Raw genomic sequence first — 25,128 nt, 5'->3', positions numbered from 1 at the left:
TCTCATGTTCCTCTCACTCTTCTCATGTTCCTCTCACTCTTCTCATGTTCCTCTCACTCTTCTCATTTTCCTCTCACTCTTCTCATTTTCCTCTCACTCTTCTCATGTTCCTCTCACTCTTCTCATTTTCCTCTCACTCCTCTCATTTTCCTCTCACTCCTCTCATTTTCCCCTCACTCCTCTCATTTTCCTCTCACTCCTCTCATTTTCCCCTCACTCCTCTCATTTTCCCCTCACTCCTCTCATTTTCCCCTCACTCCTCTCATTTTCCCCTCACTCCTCTCATTTTCCCCTCACTCCTCTCATTTTCCCCTCACTCCTCTTTGTCCTTTCACTCCACTGTTTTCCCCTCACTCCACTGTTTTCCTCTCCACTGTTTTCACCTCACTCCACTGTTTTCACCTCACTCCTCTCATTTTCACCTCACTCCTCTCATTTTCACCTCACTCCTCTCATTTTCACCTCACTCCTCTCATTTTCCCTTCACTCCTCTCATTTTCCCCTCACTCCTCTCATTTTCCCCTCACTCCTCTCATTTTCCCCTCACTCCTCATTTTCCTTTCACTCCACTGTTTTCCCCTCACTCCACTGTTTTCCCCTCACTCCATTGTTTTCACCTCACTCCACTGTTTTCACCTCACTCCACTGTTTTCACCTCACTCCTCTCATTTTCACCTCACTCCTCTCATTTTCACCTCACTCCTCTCATTTTCCCCTCACTCCTCTCATTTTCCCCTCACTCCTCTTTGTCCTTTCACTCCACTGTTTTCCCCTCACTCCACTGTTTTCCTCTCCACTGTTTTCACCTCACTCCACTGTTTTCACCTCACTCCTCTCATTTTCACCTCACTCCTCTCATTTTCACCTCACTCCTCTCATTTTCACCTCACTCCTCTCATTTTTCCCGCACTCCTCTCATTTTCACCTCACTCCTCTCATTTTCACCTCACTCCTCTCATTTTCACCTCACTCCTCTCACTCCTCTTTTTCCTTTCACTCCACTGTTTTCACCTCACTCCACTGTTTTCACCTCACTCAACTGTTTTCACCTCACTCCTCTCATTTTCCCCTCACTCCACTATTTTCCCCTCACTCCTCTCATTTTCACCTGACACGTACACAGCAACTTCCTGTTATAAGCACAGCGGTGTAATCCATGAGGCTCCTCCCTTTCCCTTGACGTCATGCCTCACAGGAGCAACTTCATTCTAGACACGACATAGCTAGATGTGGCCTGTGCCTGTGTGGTCCTGATTGTAGCTTGCAGTGGCTGGGATGTTGCAGCCGGTGAGTTTTGCAGGGTGGCTTTCAAAATGAATGTGTCTCCGCCTGTGTGTGCTAACAACATGGGCCATGTGGACAGGGTTTTGCTTGTGGAGTGAGTGTGGCTATGTGGGGTGGGCGGGGCGGGGCTATGTGGAGTGGGTGTGTCTTGATACACACACACACACACACACATACATACTGTACATACACTCGGCTTTATATATATAAATAGGGGTTTAGAGGACATTATACAAAGATTTATAATGAATTGTGGGGTGGGGAAGATGCTGTATAGAGATATAAAAGTAACTGAGGGTTGACGATGCAAAGTCTCTAATAGCAAACTCCCCAATTTATTATACAGTTGAAACCAGAAGTTTAAATACACTATATATAAAGACACATCTGCAGGTTTTTCTCAATATCTGACAAGAAATCAGAATAAATCTTTCCCGTTTTAGGTCAGTTAGGATTACCATAATTATTAGTATTTGCCAAATTCCAGAATAATGAGAGAGAGAATGTTTTAAGGCATTTTTATTACTTACTGCAAAGTCAGAAGTTTCCATACACTAAGATTACTATGCCTTCACACAAATCTGGACTGCCCATATGATGTCATGTGCTTGGAAGCTTCTGATCTGAGTTAATTAGAGACACACCTGTGGATGTATTTTAATGCACACCTGAAACACACTGTTTTTTTTGTGTAGCATCATGATGGGAAAGTCACATGGCCATATTGACCAAAAAAAAAAAAAAAAAAGTTGTGGCTCTGGGAAAAAGGGGAGCAAAAACACAAAACACAAAAACTGAAATACCCCTGGTCATTATGTGGCTAATGGGTTCAGAAAATGTGCAGAATATGTGCAACATCAAAAACTCACCAAAAGCTCATCGTGGGAATGGAGCCTTATAAGAGAACATTCTGATCATAACTTTACATTTTGTATTGATATCTAATTTTAAGGTTTCATTCCCACGATGAGTTTTTGATGTTGCAGATTTTCTGTGCCATTTCTGCACCTATTAGGTAAAATAGGTTAACTTTTTTTTTCGAAAAAAAATCCCTCCAATTCTCCTTCTGAATCCCTTAAAATCTGCCTTTCTGAAATCTAACCTTGACGTCTGAGTCTTCACAGGTCTTCCGCCTCTAGTTATCCAAAATTCTAAAATAGCATGGTCGCTACCTCCTAGGGTCCCAGCCACTTTTACCTCCTCAACCATTTCCTCCCTGTTTATAAGGATTAGATCCAAGGTAGCAGTTCCCCTTGTTTTCTCCTTTACCTTTTGGAAGATAAAGTTGTCAGCAAGAGAGGACAAGAATTTCCTTGACCTGTTAGTTTTGCCTGAGAGAGATTCCCAACAAATGTCTGGATAGTTGAAATCTCCCATGACAACTATGTCATATTTTTTGGAGAAATTGGCCATTTGATGCATTTGATGCATTACTGATCCTGAGTTACATCCTGTTTTATACTCCAGAGCTGCACTCACTATTCTGCTGGTGCAGTCACTGTGTACATACATTACATTACTGATCCTGAGTTACCTCCTGTATTATACTCCAGAGCTGCACTCACTATTCTGCTGGTGCAGTCACTGTGTACATACATTACATTACTGATCCTGAGTTACATCCTGTATTATACTCCAGAGCTGCACTCACTATTCTGCTGGTGCAGTCACTGTGTACATACATTACATTACTGATCCTGAGTTACCTCCTGTATTATACTCCAGAGCTGCACTCACTATTCTGCTGGTGCAGTCACTGTGTACATACATTACATTACTGATCCTGAGTTACATCCTGTATTATACCCCAGAGCTGCACTCACTATTCTGCTGGTGCAGTCACTGTGTACATACATTACTGATCCTGAGTTACCTCCTGTATTATACTCCAGAGCTGCACTCACTATTCTGCTGGTGCAGTCACTGTGTACATACATTACATTACTGATCCTGAATTACATCCTGTATTATACCCCAGAGCTGCACTCACTATTCTGCTGGTGCAGTCACTGTGTACATACATTACATTACTGATCCTGAGTTACATCCTGTATTATACTCCAGAGCTGCACTCACTATTCTGCTGGTGCAGTCACTGTGTACATACATTACATTACTGATCCTGAGTTACATCCTGTATTATACCCCAGAGCTGCACTCACTATTCTGCTGGTGCAGTCACTGTGTACATACATTACATTACTGATCCTGAGTTACATCCTGTATTATACTGCAGAGCTGCACTCACTATTCTGCTGGTGCAGTCACTGTGTACATACATTACATTACGGATCCTGAGTTACATCCTGTATTATACCCAAGAGCTGCACTCACTATTCTGCTGGTGCAGTCACTGTGTACATACATTACATTACTGATCCTGAGTTACATCCTGTATTATACCCAAGAGCTGCACTCACTATTCTGCTGGTGCAGTCACTGTGTACATACATTACATTACTGATCCTGAGTTCCATCCTGTATTATACTCCAGAGCTGCACTCACTATTCTGCTGGTGCAGTCACTGTGAAAATACATTACATTACTGATGCTGAGTTACATCTTGTATTATACTCCAGAGCTGCACTCACTATTCTGCTGGTGCAGTCACTGTGTACATACATTACATTACTGATCCTGAGTTACCTCCTGTATTACTCCAGAGTTGCACTCACTATTCTGCTGGTGCAGTCACTGTGTACATACATTACATTACTGATCCTGAGTTACCTCCTGTATTATACTCCAGAGCTGCACTCACTATTCTGCTGGTGCAGTCACTGTGTACATACATTACATTACTGATCCTGAGTTACATCCTGTATTATACTCCAGAGCTGCACTCACTATTCTGCTGGTGCAGTCACTGTGTACATACATTACATTACTGATCCTGAGTTACCTCCTGTATTATACTCCAGAGCTGCACTCACTATTCTGCTGGTGCAGTCACTGTGTACATACATTACATTACTGATCCTGAGTTACATCCTGTATTATACCCCAGAGCTGCACTCACTATTCTGCTGGTGCAGTCACTGTGTACATACATTACTGATCCTGAGTTACCTCCTGTATTATACTCCAGAGCTGCACTCACTATTCTGCTGGTGCAGTCACTGTGTACATACATTACATTACTGATCCTGAGTTACATCCTGTATTATACCCCAGAGCTGCACTCACTATTCTGCTGGTGCAGTCACTGTGTACATACATTACGTTACTGATCCTGAGTTACATCCTGTATTATACCCCAGAGCTGCACTCACTATTCTGCTGGTGCAGTCACTGTGTACATACATTACATTACTGATCCTGAGTTACATCCTGTATTATACTGCAGAGCTGCACTCACTATTCTGCTGGTGCAGTCACTGTGTACATACATTACATTACTGATCCTGAGTTACATCCTGTATTATACCCAAGAGCTGCACTCACTATTCTGCTGGTGCAGTCACTGTGTACATACATTACATTACTGATCCTGAGTTCCATCCTGTATTATACTCCAGAGCTGCACTCACTATTCTGCTGGTGCAGTCACTGTGTACATACATTACATTACTGATCCTGAGTTACATCCTGTATTATACCCAAGAGCTGCACTCACTATTCTGCTGGTGCAGTCACTGTGTACATACATTACATTACTGATCCTGAGTTCCATCCTGTATTATACTCCAGAGCTGCACTCACTATTCTGCTGGTGCAGTCACTGTGAAAATACATTACACTACTGATCCTGAGTTACTTCCTGTAGTATACTCCAGAGCTGCACTCACTATTCTGCTGATTAGAGATGAGCCTAATATTTTAGATTGAAATTAGCTGGCTTCATTGAATTTTCCCCAAAAATTCATTATGGTAAAAATAAATTCTCCTTGAAGGACAATACAGAATATCTTCGAATTGGCAGTGACAATGTGCTCAACACTCCGAGGTCTCCTAGGGATTGATTGAACCCATTCTGATCTTTTTAAAATAGACACAGACTAATTAATAAATTAATCCAAGAGAAAAATGCATGGAAACCAACAACTGCATTTGATTGGCAAGTACAGGTCAAATATTAGACTATTATCATGCGGAAGTGTGAAAAATATATATATATATACACTCACTTCTACAATGCGAGACAGACAGTTGTGCTTACATATCTCTTTTACTAAAAGAAAAAGATAGTTATGGCTTGCCGTCTCACAATCCTGGAAGCACACTTTCTGTAACACATAATCCTTGGTTTCAGGATTTATGTCTAGTAGCAAAATCAGAAAACTGTCGTCATTATTCGCAGTATGTGAATAGTACAAAAAAAACTGTTGTTAAGATTATGTAGCTGCAGAATATCACATAATTATTGAATTCACTGTCACACTGACTTACAGCACCAGCTCCTCCCTATTCACATGCACATAAATCTGCAGCTCCAGCACCACCCTATTCACATGCACATAACTCTGCTGCTCCAGCACCACCCTATTCACATGCACATAACTCTGCAGCACCAGCACCACCCTATTCACATGCACATAACTCTGCAGCTTCAGCGCCTCCCTATTAACATGTATATAACTCTGCAGCTCCAGCGCCTCCCTATTCACATGCACATATCTCTGCTGCTCCAGCACCTCCCTATTCACATGCACATAACTCTGCAGCTTCAGCGCCTCCCTATTAACATGTATATAACTCTGCAGCTCCAGCGCCTCCCTATTCACATGCACATAACTCTGCTGCTCCAGCACCTCCCTATTCACATGCACATAACTCTGCAGCTTCAGCATCCCTATTAACATGTATATAACTCTGCAGCTCCAGCGCCTCCCTATTCACATGCACATAACTCTGCAGCTCCAGCGCCTCCCTATTCACATGCACATAACTCTGCAGCAAAGTGGGCATCTGCAAATTTCAGGGGATTCGACTCGAAGGTGATCCACTGCCGATCTGTCCTCTCCTCTCTACAGCTGATATAAATGCATTACAGGAAATTGTATATTTATTTCCTGTTCTATATTTCAGGAGTGTGAATGCAGCAGAAAAGTCCTTGGCTATTGGGATTCAGTTTATGCTTTTGAGGATCCTCGGTAAGAAGATGCTTCATTTGGTGGGACCCCTTGTCCTGTCCTGATGACAGCTCACTGGATGCGTCACTGGATTATTTCCTTTACACATTTGACTAAACATACAAGGCTCCGTGGGACAGTGATACCAGCTGCTCCTGTCTACGGAATGGTATACTGTGTGTCCCCTCTAAATGTTACCGTAGTTTTAGTGTGTCCAGTGGTTAAGGGTCCAAGTCCAGTAATTTAGTGTCTCAGTTCCTTGTGCCTATTGATCTCATGCCCAAGCCCTTGGTATCCAGTGTTTTGGTGTCTCAGTCCCCGGTGTCCATGAATTTTGTTTCTTTGTCTTTGATGTGCTGTGATTTAGTGTCGTAGTCCCTTAAATAAATTGCTTTAATGTCCTGGTTCCTGGTGTCCAAGTGGTTTAGTGCCCCAGTACTTGGTTTTTAGTGGTTTAATGTCTTGGTCCACAATGTCTAGCGGGTTAGTGTCCTAATCCCTTGTGTAGATTGGCTGTGTGTCATGGATCCTGGTGCTCAGTTGTTTAGTGATCCCAGTTTATGATGTCCAGTGGTTTAGTGGTCTCCGTCCAATCTGTATATACCGCAACTATATGGGTCCAGATGTTAAGTGTCCCAGTGTCAATATCTGGTGGTTTAGTGTCTGAATCCCGGATGTCTAAAGAAATATGTTATGAATTATATATCAGACCCTACTGACCGGGGGAATATTCTTTACATCCAGAGGTGAAGTATCCCAGGAATGATGTAATGTGGTTCTGAGTCCCAGTCCTTAGTGTGCCGGTAGACTCAAAACTCGAATCCTTGACGTTCAGTTGACACATATTTATTGTATGGTCCTAATAAATGGAACTGATGCGGAGAAGATGACGGTGAATTAGATAGTTCATAAACATTCTTTGATTACTTTTCTGTTTATTTATGACTTTATTACCTATTTTTCAGCCTGGCTGCCCGGTCCAGTCATGTTTGGCAGTGTGATTGACAGCACTTGTATATTATGGGGGAAGAAGTGTGGAGCCAAAGCCTCCTGCCAATATTATAATAACAATCTGCTAAGGCAACGGTAAGTGACAGACAAAGGTAAAATCACAAGACGATAGAAATTATTGTTAAAGATGATAATTTAAAGACCGCAAGGTAGAAAACAATTATCAATTAAAATTACAATGCAGCATAGATTTCACAGTCCAAACAATTAAAAACAACTCCACTATGTACAGAAAAGGAACTGCATATCATCCTGCTCAAATGTACAGGAATATAACTACTATAATACTGCTCCTATGTGCAAGAATATAACTACTATAACACTGCCTCTATGTACAAGAATATAACTACTATAATACTGCTCCTATGTACAAGAATATAACTACTATAATACTGCCTCTATGTACAAGAATATAACTACTATAATACTGCCCCTATGTACAAGAATATAACTACTATAATACTGCTCCTATGTACAAGAATATAACTACTATAATACTGCTCCTATGTGCAAGAATATAACTACTATAATACTGCCCCCTATGTACAAGAATATAACTACTATAATACTGCTCCCTATGTACAAGAATATAACTACTATAATACTTCCCCCTATGTACAAGAATATAACTACTATAATACTGCTCCTATGTACAAGAATATAACTAATATAATACTGCCCCTATGTACAAGAATATAACTACTATAATACTTCCCCCTATGTACAAGAATATAACTACTATAATACTGCTCCTATGTGCAAGAATATAACTACTATAATACTGCTCCCTATGTACAAGAATATAACTACTATAATACTGCTCCTATGTGCAAGAATATAACTACTATAATACTGCCCCTATGTACAAGAATATAACTACTATAATACTGCCTCTATGTACAAGAATATAACTACTATAATACTGCCCCTATGTACAAGAATATAACTACTATAATACTGTCCCCTATGTACAAGAATATAAATACTATAATACAGCCCCTATGTACAAGGATATAACTACTATAATACTGCTCCTATGTGCAAGAATATAACTACTATAATACTGCTCCTATGTACAAGAATATAACTACTATAATACTGCCTCCTATGTACAAGAATATAACTACTATAATACTGCCCCTATGTACAAGAATATAACTACTATAATACTGCTCCTATGTGCAAGAATATAACTACTATAATACTGCTCCTATGTACAAGAATATAACTACTATAATACTGCTCCCTATGTACAAGAATATAACTACTATAATACTGCCTCTATGTACAAGAATATAACTACTATAATACTGCCCCTATGTACAAGAATATAACTACTATAATACTGCCCCTATGTACAAGAATATAACTACTATAATACTGCTCCCTATGTACAAGAATATAACTACTATAATACTGCCCCTATGTACAAGAATATAACTACTATAATACTGCCCCTATGTACAAGAATATAACTACTATAATACTGCTCCTATGTGCAAGAATATAACTACTATAATACTGCTCCTATGTACAAGAATATAACTACTATAATACTGCTCCCTATGTACAAGAATATAACTACTATAATACTGCCTCTATGTACAAGAATATAACTACTATAATACTGCCCCTATGTACAAGAATATAACTACTATAATACTGCTCCTATGTGCAAGAATATAACTACTATAATACTGCTCCTATGTACAAGAATATAACTACTATAATACTGCCCCCCATGTACAAGAATATAACTACTATAATACTGCTCCTATGTACAAGAATATAACTACTATAATACTGCCCCCTATGTACAAGAATATAACTACTATAATACTTCTCCTATGTACAAGAATATAACTACTATAATACTGCCCCCTATGTACAAGAATATAACTACTATAATACTGTCCCTATGTACAAGAATATAACTACTATAATACTGCTCCCTATGTACAAGAAAATAACTACTATAATACTGCTCCCTATGTACAAGAATATAACTACTATAATACTGCCCCTATATACAAGAATATAACTACTATAATACTGCTCCTATATACAAGAATATAACTACTATAATACTGCCCCTATATACAAGAATATAACTACTATAATACTGCCCCTATATACAAGAATATAACTACTATAATACTGCCCCTATGTACAAGAATATAGCTACTATAATACTGCCCCTATGTACAAGAATATAACTACTATAATACTGCTCCCTATGTACAAGAATATAACTACTGTAATACTGCCCCCTATGTACAAGAATATAACTACTGTAATACTGCCCCCTATGTACAAGAATATAATTACTGTAATACTGCTCCTATGTACAAGAATATAACTACTATAATACTGCCCCCTATGTACAAGAATATAATTACTGTAATACTGCTCCTATGTACAAGAATATAACTACTATAATACTGCCCCCTATGTACAAGAATATAACTACTATAATACTGCCCCTATGTACAAGAATATTACTACTATAATACTGCCCCTATGTACAAGAATATAGCTACTATAATACTGCCCCTATGTACAAGAATATAACTACTATAATACTGCTCCTATGTACAAGAATATAACTACTATAATACTGCCCACTATGTACAAGACTATAACTACTATAATGCTGCTCCTATGTACAAGAATATAACTACAATAATACTGCCCCTATGTACAAGAATATAACTACTATAATACTGTCCCCTATGTACAAGAATATAACTACTATAATACTGCCCCCTATGTACAAGAATATAACTACTATAATACTGCTCCCATGTACAAGAATATAACTACAATAATACTGCCCCTATGTACAAGAATATAACTACTATAATACTGTCCCTATGTACAAGAATATAACTACTATAATACTGCCCCTATGTACAAGACTATAACTACTATAATACTGCCCCCTATGTACAAGAATATAACTAATATAATACTGCCCCTATGTACAGGAATATAACTACTATAATACTGCCCCCTATGTACAAGAATATAACTATTATAATACTGCTCCTATGTACAAGAATATAACTACTACAATACTGCTCCTATGTACAAGAATATAACTACTATAATACTGCCCCCTATGTACAAGAATATAACTACTGTAATACTGGCCCTATGTACAAGAATATAACTACTATAATACTGCTCCTATGTACAAGAATATAACTACTATAATACTGCTCCTATGTACAAGAATATAACTACTACAATACTGCTCCTATGTACAAGAATATAACTACTATAATACTGCCCCCTATGGACAAGAATATAACTACTGTAATACTGCCCCTATGTACAAGAATATAACTACTATAATACTGCTCCTATGTACGAGAATATAACTACTATAATACTGCTCCTATGTACAAGAATATAACTACAATAATACTGCCCCTATGTACAAGAATATAACTACAATAATACTGCCCCTAAGTACAAGAAAATAACTACTATAATACTGCCCCATGTACAAGAATATAACCACTATAATACTGTCCCTATGTACAAGAATATAACTACTATAATACTGTCCCTATGTACAAGAATATAACTACTATAATACTGTCCCTATGTACAAGAATATAACTACTATAATACTGCCCCTATGTACAAGAATATAACTACTATAATACTGCCTCTATGTACAAGAATATAACTACTATAATACTGCTCCTTATGTACAAGAATATAACTATTATAGTACTGCTCCTATGTACAAGAATATAACTACTATAATACTGCCCCTAGGTACAGGAATATAGCTACTATAATACTGCCCCCTGTGGTCAGGAATATAACTACTATAATACTGCCCCTATGTACAAGAATATAACTACTATAATACTGCCCCTATGTACAAGAATATAACTACTATAATACTGCCTCTATGTACAAGAATATAACTACTATAATACTGCTCCTTATGTACAAGAATATAACTATTATAGTACTGCTCCTATGTACAAGAATATAACTACTATAATACTGCCCCTAGGTACAGGAATATAGCTACTATAATACTGCCCCCTGTGGTCAGGAATATAACTACTATAATACTGCCCCTATGTACAAGAATATAACTACTATAATAACTCTCATTATAAATAAGAATACATTTTCAGACACTGCAGAACTTCTTTATTTATAGCATTTATTTTATGGTTGATGTTTTGTGGACTGTACATTAAGTAAAATTACAAGAGGCCACAGTCACCCCTGGATACTTATTATTTGTTATTGGTTGGGAATTCATTTCCACATCTTTGTCATTTCCCTTCCAGAATAAGTAGCTTTCTGTATGGTACAATTACTCTTAGTATTGCAGTTTTATTGCCTTGTTGCGAAACAAGCAGTGTATTTCATTACACTCGAAATCAAAGAGTCATGTAAACCAAGGGACAAATTCCCAAAATTAAAATGTCAGGATGAGAAATGAAAATCTACAAAGCAGCAAATATAGTTATGACGTACAAGAGGTTGCTGCTATCAGGTTATGATAGAAACTACGAGATAATGAGACAAGGGTTAGAGAAATCCAGCACAGTACTGCATATATAGAAGTATGATAGTCATTATAGTGGTATATATAAAAAGCATTATGTACAGTAATATAACTACTATAATACTGTCCCCATGTACAAGAATATAACTACTATAATACTGCCCCTATATACAAGAATATAACTACTATAATACTGCCCCTATATACAAGAATATAACTACTATAATACTGCCCCTATATACAAGAATATAACTACTATAATACTGCTCCTATATACAAGAATATAACTACTATAATACTGCCCCTATATACAAGAATATAACTACTATAATACTGCCCCTATATACAAGAATATAACTACTATAATACTGCCCCTATGTACAAGAATATAACTACTATAATACTGCTCCTATGTACAAGAATATAACTACTATAATACTGCCCCCTATGTACAAGACTATTACTACTATAATACTGCTCCTATGTACAAGAATATAACTACAATAATACTGCCCCTATGTACAAGAATATAACTACTATAATACTGTCCCCTATGTACAAGAATATAACTACTATAATACTGCCCCCTATGTACAAGAATATAACTACTATAATACTGCTCCTATGTACAAGAATATAACTACAATAATACTGCCCCTATGTACAAGAATATAACTACTATAATAATGTCCCTATGTACAAGAATATAACTACTATAATACTGCCCCTATGTACAAGACTATAACTACTATAATACTGCCCCCTATGTACAAGAATATAACTACTATAATACTGCCCCTATGTACAGGAATATAACTACTATAATACTGCCCCCTATGTACAAGAATATAACTACTATAATACTGCTCCTATGTACAAGAATATAACTACTACAATACTGCTCCTATGTACAAGAATATAACTACTATAATACTGCCCCCTATGTACAAGAATATAACTACTGTAATACTGCCCCTATGTACAAGAATATAACTACTATAATACTGCTCCTATGTACAAGAATATAACTACTATAATACTGCTCCTATGTACAAGAATATAACTACTACAATACTGCTCCTATGTACAAGAATATAACTACAATAATACTGCCCCTAAGTACAAGAATATAACTACTATAATACTGCCCCATGTACAAGAATATAACCACTATAATACTGTCCCTATGTACAAGAATATAACTACTATAATACTGTCCCTATGTACAAGAATATAACTACTATAATACTGTCCCTATGTACAAGAATATAACTACTATAATACTGCCCCCTAAGTACAAGAATATAACTACTGTAATACTGCCCCCTATGTACAAGAATATAACTACTGTAATACTGCCCCCTATGTACAAGAATATAATTACTATAATACTGCTCCTATGTACAAGAATATAACTACTATAATACTGCCCACTATGTACAAGAATATAACTACTATAATACTGCCCCTATGTACAAGAATATAACTACTATAATACTGCTCCTATGTACAAGAATATAACTACTATAATACTGCTCCTATGTACAAGAATATAACTACTACAATACTGCTCCTATGTACAAGAATATAACTACTATAATACTGCCCCCTATGTACAAGAATATAACTACTGTAATACTGCCCCTATGTACAAGAATATAACTACTATAATACTGCTCCTATGTACAAGAATATAACTACTATAATACTGCTCCTATGTACAAGAATATAACTACTACAATACTGCCCCTATGTACAAGAATATAACTACTATAATACTGCCCCCTATGTACAAGAATATAACTACTATAATACTGCTCCTATGTACAAGAATATAACTACTACAATACTGCTCCTATGTACAAGAATATAACTACTATAATACTGCCCCCTATGTACAAGAATATAACTACTGTAATACTGCCCCTATGTACAAGAATATAACTACTATAATACTGCTCCTATGTACAAGAATATAACTACTATAATACTGCTCCTATGTACAAGAATATAACTACTACAATACTGCTCCTATGTACAAGAATATAACTACAATAATACTGCCCCTAAGTACAAGAATATAACTACTATAATACTGCCCCATGTACAAGAATATAACCACTATAATACTGTCCCTATGTACAAGAATATAACTACTATAATACTGTCCCTATGTACAAGAATATAACTACTATAATACTGTCCCTATGTACAAGAATATAACTACTATAATACTGCCCCCTAAGTACAAGAATATAACTACTGTAATACTGCCCCCTATGTACAAGAATATAACTACTGTAATACTGCCCCCTATGTACAAGAATATAATTACTATAATACTGCTCCTATGTACAAGAATATAACTACTATAATACTGCCCCCTATGTACAAGAATATAACTACTATAATACTGCCCCTATGTACAAGAATATTACTACTATAATACTGCCCCTATGTACAAGAATATAACTACTACAGATGTGGCCAAAAGTATTGACACCCCTGCAATTCTGTCAGATAATACTCAGTTTCTTCCTGAAAATGATTGCAAACACAAATTCTTTGGTATTATCTTCATTTAATTTGTCTTAAATGAAAAAACACAAAAAGAATTGTCCTAAAGCCAAATTGGATATAATTCCACACCAAACATAAAAAAGAGGGTGGACAAAAGTATTGGCACTGTTTGAAAAATCATGTGATGCTTCTCTAATTTGTGTAATTAACAGCACCTGTAACTTACCTGTGGCACCTAACAGGTGTTGGCAATAACTAAATCACACTTGCAGCTAGTTGACATGGATTAAAGTTGACTCAGCCTCTGTCCTGTGTCCTTGTGTGTACCACATTGAGCATGGAGAAATGAAAGAAGACCAAAGAACTGTCTGAGGACTTGAGAAACCAAATTGTGAGGAAGCATGAGCAATCTCAAGGCTGCAAGTCCATCTCCAAAGACCAGAATGTTCCTGTGTCTACCGTGCGCAGTGTCATCAAGAAGTGTAAAGCCCATGGCACTGTGGCTAACCTCCCTAGATGTGGACGGAAAAGGAAAATTGACAAGAGATTTCAACGCAAGATTGTGTGGATGTTGGATAAAGAACCTCGACTAACATCCAAACAAGTTCAAGCTGCCCTGCAGTCCGATGGTACAACAGTGTCAACCCGTACTATCCGTCGGTGTCTGAATTAAAAGTGACTGTATGGTAGGAGACCCAAGAAGACCCCACTTCTTACCCCGAGAGATAAAAATACCAGGCTGGAGTTTGCCAAAACTTACCTGAAAAAGCCTAAAACGTTTTGGAAGAATGTTCTCTGGTCAGATGAGACAAAAGTAGAGCTTTTTGGGCAAAGGCAACAACATAGAGTTTACAGGAGAAAAAAAGAGGCATTCAAAGAAAAAAACACGGTCCCTACAGTCAAACATGGCGGAGGTTCCCTGATGTTTTGGGGTTGCTTTGCTGCCTCTGGCACTGGACTGCTTGACCGTGTGCATGGCATTATGAAGTCTGAAGACTACCAACAAATTTTGCAGCATAATGTAGGGCCCAGTGTGAGAAAGCTGGGTCTCCCTCAGAGGTCATGGGTCTTCCAGCAGGACAATGACCCAAAACACACTTCAAAAAGCACTAGAAAATGGTTTGAGAGAAAGCACTGGAGACTTCTAAGGTCGCCAGCAATGAGCCCAGACCTGAATCCCAAAGAACACCTGTGGAGAGATCTAAAAATGGCAGTTTGGAGAAGGCACCCTTCAAATATCAGGGACCTGGAGCAGTTTGCCAAAGAAGAATGGTCTAAAATTCCAGCAGAGCATTGTAAGAAACTCATTGATGGTTACCGGAAGGGGTTGGTCGCAGTTATTTTGGCTAAAGGTTGTGCAACCAAGTATTAGGCTGAGGGTGCCAATACTTTTGTCTGGCCCATTTTTTGAGTTTTGTGTGAAATGATCAATGTTTTGCTTTTTGCTTCATTTTCTTTTGTGTTTTTTTCATTTAAGACAAATTAAATGAAGATAATACCAAAGAATTTTGTTTTTGCAATCATTTTCAGGAAGAATCTAAGTATTATCTGACAGAATTGCAGGGGTGTCAATACTTTTGGCCACAACTGTATAATACTGCATCTATGTACAAGGTGGATGAGTGACAGGTGCAGGCATAGTGCTATGAGAGACCTGCCAAATTCAGACAAAACACCAGATGGAGACCAAACTTGGAGTCTCTATACTTAAAGAAATTATTGTCACACACCACTAAAATTACATCAATTTTTCCAGAGTAGAAATAGTATAATAGGCCTCTGACACACCTTCCACAACAGACAATCCACCAGATGGAAACCCAACTTGGAGTCTACACATTTCAAAAGCAGCAGTAGCAACAGCAGGCACAGAAGCCATGAAAAAGATGTCACAGACTACAATAACACGTGCATGACACTAAAAACAACACCATAGCCTAGTCTGTGACTGTGGTGCAAAAGTCATTGTAGATCCATGACTTGTTCATTATGATGAAAGTTAGGCGGTCTACAGTTTGTGGGGACAGCAGGAGGCACTTATCCGTCAGAACACGACAGCAGCGCTGATGACACGTTAAGAGAGAACGCTGGCCGCCTGGCATGACAAAACCTCCAAGACATGACAAGCGAGCTCAGGTCACTCATCCATTTTAGAAGACCAAAATGCAAAAGGGATCAAATTCCTCCTGAAGGCATTGAAATTGAGCTCCAGATACTCCTGCACCATCCTATCCAGTCATTTACAATGTGTCAGACTAGTACTCTGTTCTGCTGGTACACAGGCTGGTCTAAAAAATGTGTGAAACAGCTCAGAGAAATTGCTTATGCCACTTACACTGCTGCTGCTAATGTTTTTGCACTGATGAGTTGACATTCCCAAGGTTGGAAGTCTATAACTGCAATGCACACTGTGTGGCTCAATGCTGTCCTTGGGAAAACCACTCTTAAGATTGTCTACAAGTGTGTTTCGATACCCCAGCATGCATGCTTCCCTTTTGAGGGGGCCACCTGGCAAAATTTACTCTTGTACCGTGGGTCTAGCAGAGTGGTCAGTACTACTTCTAATCCTAACAGTACGAGCATCATGTTGCCGATAGAGCAGCAAGAAGGTGCTCATGTGTCTGGTGCTTCCATGAGTTCCAAGCCCATGCTGTGTTGGTGGTGGGGTAACACTCAAGGTTGCTTTCTCTGTCCCCTAATGCCAATCATGGACAACAGAGAGGGGATCATTATCCTCTACGTCTCTTGACTGTTTTGCACCCATCAACTCTTCCTCCTCGTCCTCCCCCATTTGTTCCTTGGCTCCTCCACCTTCAGTAACAGTTTGAATGGTACCATGAGCCCCCCTCGATCACTGTAATCCACCATCCAATAGCACCCACCTGTGCGACAGTTCAGAACTTACAGATATTGTTATCCCTTCCGCATCCTCCTCCTCCTTTTCCACCTTTTCCTCTGGGACCACCACCTCCTCCCGCAACTATTCAAAGAGTGCTCCAGCATGTAGATGACCGGAATAGTGATGCTGATGACGGCATTGTCAGCGCTAACCATCTTAGAAGCTATTTTGAAACTGTGCAGAAGGGTGCAGAGGTCTTTCATTTGTGCCCACTCCGCAAGCATGATTTGCACCATATCCGTACTGCATTAGCCCAGGCTATGCAAAAAGTCATACTGCACCAGGGCTCGTCGCTGCTGCCACAGTCACTGTAACATGTGCAGAGTGGAATTCCACCATGTCGGCACATCGTAAATTAAATGGTTAACCGGTAAGCCCGAAAGACCTGTGTAGCAATGCAAGTTAATTATTTGCAGGGTGCGATTGGCAAATGAGCACACTGCGAATGTGCTTTCTGCAGCAGCGCCTCCAGGCCAGGATAGTGGCGGAGAAATTGCTGTACAACCAGGTTGAGGACGTGAGCCATTCAAGGCACATGTGTGAGGTTACCTCGGCATAGGGCTGCCACCAAGTTTGCACCATTATCGCACATGGCCTTCACTAGCGCCAGTTTCAGTGGAGACAGCCATTGCTCAAACAGCCTGGAGAGCTGTCTCGATCGATTGGGCTATGTGACTGCGATTTCCAAGGCGTATTAATTTAAATACTGCCCGATTGTGGTGAGCTTTGGTTGCGTAATAAGGAGGTGGCATGGATTCTCTCTGCACTGGTGGAATGTGTGTCTCATTAAGGGAGAGGTTGAGGGCGCAGGTGGAGTACCTAGAGGAGGTGGAGAAGCCAATAGCAGTGGAGAAAGTGTTAGATACAGAGGTTTGTTCCGCAAGACTTGGGTATTCCGAGACTTGTGGAGCGGCCCCTTCACCACCTGCCGCCACAGCCGCTAGAGTCGCCCAGTGCCCAATCTGCATGATGTAACACCCCTGCCCATGTTTACTCATCCAGGTGTCAGTGGTGAATTGCACCCTGGAAGACTTAGATTTTTTAGGGAACGGGTGATGTTGTCTGCGATATGCTTGTGTAGTGCAGACACATCTTTCTTAGAGACGTAATAGTGACTGGGCAACTGTATCCATCAGGCGTAATGGCAACATATCCGTGGAAAATAGCAAAAATAGGGAACTTAAAATGTAATATTAACCATTAAAATGTCACGACACAATACGCATAGAGATCATAACTCCCAAGAAAAGCAGCCAGACATTAATGCGCCAAAACTGGGAACTGATTCTAATCCAAAAAGACTACCAGTACAATTGACAATGCAAAAAACCTAAATAGACATGGGGGAACTTGTAGACCCATCAGTACAATTGATGCATTTACCCCTGTATGTCTGAAAATACCCAAAGGAGATCCATTTGAAAGAAATTTGGAACCATCTCACCAGATCCGTAGACCATATTCTCCAATATTAGAAAAATAACCTCCTACGGAGCAGTAGACAAGAACCCATGAAGGTAAGTATCCATGAATTCAAAATGCCAATCCGAGAGAGGGCCACCTTCCAACGCGTTTCATCCTAGAAGGACTCATCAGGCGATATGGCAGCCGAGGCAGGACTCCTCCACCATCACTGGTATTATTCAAGAGCCTCACACCTGTCAGTCACCCTTTACCAAATGAACAATCACAACTTCCTCATCACCTCACTATTCAATAATACGAAACATCTCTTTGACACATTTCATTCACTCCACTCAACCCAAGAGTACAGGCCCCAAGCAGGGATCACCGTGCTGACGATCTGGTCAATTATTTCAAAGAAAATTGACCATATCTGACAGGAAATTATCTCCCAATCCCCTCATACAATGCACTGTCCTCCCTCCCTCACTGCATCTAGCTTACTCTCTGACTTTGAACCATTCACAGAAGAAGTAGTAATCAGGCTCCTTGTATCTTCTCGCCCGACCACTTGCACCTGTGACCCTATTCCGTCACATCTCCTCCAGTCCCTTTCCCCTGCTGTCACCGCTCACCTAACAAAATTATTCAACGTCTCTCTCTCTTCTGGTATCTTTCCCTCCTCATTTAAGCATGCCATCATACATTCTTTACTTAAAAAACCATCCCTCGACCAAAACTGTGCCGCTAACTATAGACCTGTCTCTAATCTTCCCTTAATCTCTAAACTCCTGGAACACCTGGTCCACTCCCGTCTTATCCGCTATCTCTTTGATAACTCTTTTCTCGACCCTCTACAATCCGGTTTCCGCTCTTTACACTCTACTGAAACTGCCCTCACTAAAGTCTCTAATGATCTACTAACAGCAAAATTTAATGGTCATTACTCCATGCTAATTCTCTTGGATGTCTCTGCAGCATTCGACACTGTGGATCATCAGCTCCTCCTCACTATGCTCCGTTCCATTGGCCTCAAGGACACCGTTCTCTCCTGGTTCTCCTCCTATCTCTGACCGCTCCTTTAGTGTATCTTTTGCTGGTTCCTCCTCCTCTCACCTTCCCCTTACTGTTGGGGTTCCTCAAGGATCAGTCCTAGGTCCCCTCCTCTTCTCTTTGTACACTGCCCCTATTGGTCAAACAATCAGTAGATTTGGTTTCCAGTACCATCTCTATGCTGATGACACCCAATTATACGCTTCTTCTCCTGACATCACGCCAGCCTTTCTAGAAAACACCGGCGATTGTCTAAACGCTGTGTCTAACATCATGTCCTCACTATATCTGAAACTGAACCTGTCAGAGACTGAACTCCTTGTGTTTCCTCCCGCTACTAATGTAAATATACCCGACATTGCCATTTCTGTGTGTGGTTCCACTATTACTCCCCAGCAACATGCCCGTTGTCTTGGGGTGATACTTGATTCCGAGCTTTCCTTTGTCCCCCACATACGATCACTGGCTCGCTCTTGTCATCTGCACCTCAAAAACATTTCTAGAATTACACCGATGCTTCTACCTTGTGCCAGTCATTACACTGGTTACACATCCACTCCAGAATCCAGTATAAACTTATTACCCTCACCCACAAAACCCTCCATGGCTCAGCACCACCCTACATCTCCTCCCTTGTTTCAGTATACCACCCTTCCCGCGCCCTCCGTTCTGCTAATGACCGGAGGTTAACATCCTCAATAATCAGAACCTCCCACTCCCGTCTCCAAGACTTTTCACATGCTGCGCCAATTCTTTGGAATGCACTACCCAGGTTAATACGGTTAATCCCCAATCCCCACAGTTTTAAGCGTGCCCTGAAAACGCATTTGTTCAGACTGGCCTATCGCCTCAACACATTAACCTAAATATCCCTGTGTGGCTCATTCAAAATCTTTTACCATAACCAGGTTCCTCTCTTCATGTTCTCACCCGCTTTATGCATTTAATAGCCCTCTGTGTCTGTACTGTTACATATTTAGACTGTTAACGGGTTCATGCAGCAACAGGAACACCCGATTCTTACACTAGGGATGGTACGAACAATGAAAGCAATTGTTACCATCCACCTTTCGTGTCTCCCCTTTTTCCATATAGATTGTAAGCTTGCGAGCAGAGCCCTCATTCCTCCGAATTTTTCCGATTTTTGGCTCAGTATCACCGATTGGCATGCAGTCTTGTGTAGAAGTATTTATAGATCTAGCGGTTTTACAGTACATTGTGCTAATGACTCTTTTCCGCTAAATTGAACAGATCTACGTTGTTGCTGAATATGGCCGTGCATACATACATATTATTAATGCTGTTATGTGTTGTGCTGCTCGGTGCTCTATGATCTTCACTTTTGCCCATCTGGCTTTTGTTCTCTGCAGGTACATCGGCCTGCAGATTCTCTTTGAAATTGGAGCTTTGATCTTCTTCATTGCGGTTTGCTGTGTGTTACATCACAAAGAAAAGGTCAAGATGGAGGACGAACGAAACCCAGAGATGCATAAATTAAACGAAAAGCAGGAAAATCTGATGATTGTCCCAGGGCGGGATAAGGAAGAGGCTGCTTAGACCAATTCTGGAAAGTTCCATGGGGGATGCCGAATTCATGCTATGAGTTGGAACGTGGCACTAGAAGTCCACTAGAAACCTCTCATCTCCAGCTGTGATATTTGTCAATACCAACTTTTTTTTTTCCATTATGTCTTATTGGAAAAAAATGGCTGAACAATTTTAAACTGCAAACTTTTAATAATGTCAAAAGCCTTACACGGAAAGAGACAAGTCCAGGGAACCAAGGATTTTATCCAACAGCTTCCGCCATAAACTTCCTTTGTATATGTTCCGATCATTGCTTGGTGATAAATGTTACTTGTTTTAATACAGCTGAAAATATATCCACGGAGTCAAACAGGTCCGAGAAGCTTCCTCGTAATTTGGGCATAAACATGATATAGTTAGAACATAACTTTTCTCACTAATTCCACCTATGGTGTATTTTTTTTTTTTTTTTTTATTGATCCAGGAGAAATTTAAACCTATGAAGCGGTCAACGATGAATCCATAGATGTAAATTACAGGACCAAAGACATAAAAATAGTCAGACATGTGAAGATACAATTCAGAACATATAACACTTATACTGCTATTCTAGATCCCGGTGGCCTCATTGACTCTACATTTTGTGAAGGAATTTCAGCTTAAGCTGCTGTTCTTGCTCTAGTTGGCCTCTACTTACCATATATTCCATAAAAGAAATGTTACCTTCAGCCGCCATCATAGTTTTAGTTTTCCAGTTAATTGCTTTACTTTATATAAAGGAAACTTTCCTTTGTCCACATATAGCTGCTATCCTAGCTAAACCTAGTCTTTATTTGCCTTATATTCTATAAATTAATCTTTACTTATCATAGTTCCAACTGATTTTACTTCACCCTTAGGCTATGTGCATACGTTGCATAACTGCCGCGGAAATTTCTGTGGGAATTCCGCAACTCCCTGCTGCGGGAAATACGCTAGAATTCCGCATGTGTAATTCCCGCGTATTTCCCGTGCAAAAACTAGCGTGTTGCAAACGTAATTAGCTTGCAGAATGCTAGCGTTTTCCAAGCGATCTGTAGCATCACTCGGAGAACTGATTGACAGGTTGGTCGCACTCGTCAGACATAGTGTTTGACAAGTGTGACCAACTTTTTACTATTGAGGCCGCCTATGAAGCATCAGTAGTAAAAAAAAGTATAAAGTTAAAAGTAATAAAAGAAAAAAAATGGTGTTTTTCTCACCTTCCGGCGTCCCCGATGCTCCCAGCAAGTCCCGTTCCCAGTGATGCCTTGCGACAATGACTTCATCTCGGGTCATTGTCGCAAGGCATCGCTGGGAACGGGGGACGCTGCGGGAGGCCCCAAAAGGTGAGAAAAATGATTTTTTTATTTTAATTCTATTTTTTACAGGGATATGGTACCCAGAGCCCAGAGGACAGTCTCCTCTCCTCCAGACCGTGGGTACCATCCACACATTTTCCGCTTACTTTGTGCATGGTGGGCACAGCCACATGCGGAAAGTACGCAGAACAATGCTTTCCTATGTGGGTGGAATTCCTGCGATTCCGCACAAAGAATGAGCATGCTGCATAATTTTCCGCGATACGATTTTGCCACGGAAAAATACGCAGCATTAGCCCAGCATGTGCGGAATGCCATTGAATACAATGGGCTGCTTATTTTATGCTTTGTGCAACGTTTTCGCCGTAAAAAAAAAACGCGGCAAAAATGCATAAAATCCACAGGATTTCCAGACGTCTCTAATTGGATTTTGATTATTCTTTATTCCACAAAACGAACTTTACCTTCAGCTGCTATTCTAGCTCCAGTTGGCCTTTACTTGCTCTATATTCCATAAAGGAAACTTTACTTTTAGTTGCAATCTTCGCTTTAGTTTCTGTTTAATTGCTCTATGTGCCATAGAGGAATCATCAGCTCCAGCTGCTTGTCCAGCTCAATTTAGTCTCTCCTTGCTTTATCTTCTAATAAAAGCAACCTCTTCTTCAGCTGCTACTCCTGCTCCAGTTGGCCTTTACATGTTTTATATTCCATAAAGGAAACTTTGTTGTAGGCTGCCGTCTTGGCTCCAATTGGAATTTACTTGTTCTATGTGCCACAAAAGAAGCTTCACCTCCACCTGCAATATTAGCTCCAGTTGGCCTTCACTTGTTATAGATTCCAAAAAGGAAGCTCCTCTCCCCGCTACAATTGGCCCTTACTGGCATTAAATTTTAATGACCAATCCATCATCTTTAGCTGCTGCCCTGGCTCCACTTGGTCTTTGCTTTTCCTATATGTCATAAAGGAATTTTTTTTAACTTAAGCTGTGATCCTGGCTCCCCGTGGAATAATTTGTGTGTTGTGTTCTACAACATAAATGTTACTCTTTAGCTGCTCTTCTAACTTCAGGTGGCCTTACTTGCTCTGCATTTCATGAAGGACACTTAAATTCCTTGCTCCGGCTTGTTCTAAGATCCATAAATAAAACTTTACCTTTTCATCCTTATCCCAACTCTAGTTTTCCTATAGTTGTTCTGCATTAAAAAGAAACGTTACCTTCATCTGCTATCCTGGCTCCAGTTGGCCTTTACTCGCTCTGCTTTCTATAGAAGAAACTTGAACTTAAGCTGCTATTCCAACTCTAGATGATCTTTCTTCATAAAGAAGAGTTTGCCTAGTGACCGTCCTCCATCCAACTGGCCGTTATTTGTCCTACATTCCATAAGGAACTTTAACGTCTGCTGCTATTCTGGCTGTAGTTGGCCTTCCCCTCACTGCCCACTGGTGGGGTGTGGCTAATCTCTGCACCCCATTTCCACATGTGATGTGAAATCAGAAAGTATGGAGTGTAGGAGATGTAAGGTGGATAACTATCAGCATTCCGGCAAATATGATGAAAGACATAATATGAACCTCTGTATCTGAGCCATGAGCATGAGGATGGGAAGCAACAGGCTGCATGGACTTCTGACAGGACATAAGCCATTACATAGAGAGTGGATCACATCTTGATTCTTTTTTGGAACCTTTCTCTAACTAGTTCCTTGAAGATCTATAAATCTTTGGAGAAAAAAAATGTGTATTTTTATACTGTAGCAACCTTGTTACTTTTTACAGAATAAACTGATTTTTTTTCTTTCTAACATCAACATGATACATTCCATGTTTTATCTGTCCCACATCCCAGAGACCTCCTGGACTTCACATCTTCTAATGTTCCATGCAATGTATATATGTATAGCACTTTATAATGGGATGGATAATATTTGTGCTCTTACAAATCAGGGACCAGTTTTTATATAAAGGGAAATAGAGTTTTAGTGAGTGCAGCTCTGGAGTATAATACAGGATGTAACTCAGGATCAGTAATGTATGTATACAGTGACTGCACCAGCAGAATAGTAAGTGCAACTCTGGAGTATAATACAGGAGGTATCTCAGGATCAGTAATGTAATGTATCCTGAGTTACCTCCTGGATTATACCCCAGAGCTGCACTCACTATTCTGCTGGTGCAGTCACTGTGTACAATCATTACATTACTGAGCCTGAGTTACATCCTGAATTATACTCCAGAGCTGCACTCACTATTCTGCTGATGCAGTCACTGTGTACATACTATACATTTCTGATCCTGAGTTACATCCTGTATTATACTCCAGAGCTGCACTCACTATTCTGCTGATGCAGTCAATGTGTACATACATTACGTTTCTGATCCTGATTTACATCCAGTATTATACTCCAGAGCTGCACTCACTATTCTGCTGATGCAGTCACTGTGTACATACATTACATAACTGATCCTGAGTTACT

At 39.7% G+C, this 25,128-nt stretch overlaps 1 protein-coding gene across 5 annotated transcripts in view; it reads left to right on the top strand.

Moving 5' to 3' along the window:
• SLCO2B1 (solute carrier organic anion transporter family member 2B1) overlaps positions 1 to 24,458 on the top strand; it is a 196,513-nt gene extending 172,055 nt beyond the window's left edge. For all 5 annotated transcript variants that reach the window (XM_073548504.1, XM_073548502.1, XM_073548500.1 and 2 more), the window contains 3 exons: positions 6,314 to 6,378; positions 7,323 to 7,443; positions 21,158 to 24,458. In XM_073548504.1, coding sequence (XP_073404605.1) covers positions 6,314 to 6,378; positions 7,323 to 7,443; positions 21,158 to 21,344 — 373 coding nt within the window. In that variant the 3' untranslated portion in view covers positions 21,345 to 24,458. The remainder of the gene's footprint in view (positions 1 to 6,313; positions 6,379 to 7,322; positions 7,444 to 21,157) is intronic.
• Positions 24,459 to 25,128: the final 670 nt, after the last annotated feature.

The sequence above is a fragment of the Dendrobates tinctorius genome, unplaced genomic scaffold (assembly GCF_039654945.1).
Source record: "Dendrobates tinctorius isolate UK_male_01 unplaced genomic scaffold, ASM3965494v1 ptg000157l, whole genome shotgun sequence".
Lineage (NCBI taxonomy): Eukaryota > Metazoa > Chordata > Amphibia > Anura > Dendrobatidae > Dendrobates > Dendrobates tinctorius.
Note: the sequence above shows the minus strand (reverse complement) of the source record. Positions and strands in the feature narration are given on the sequence as shown.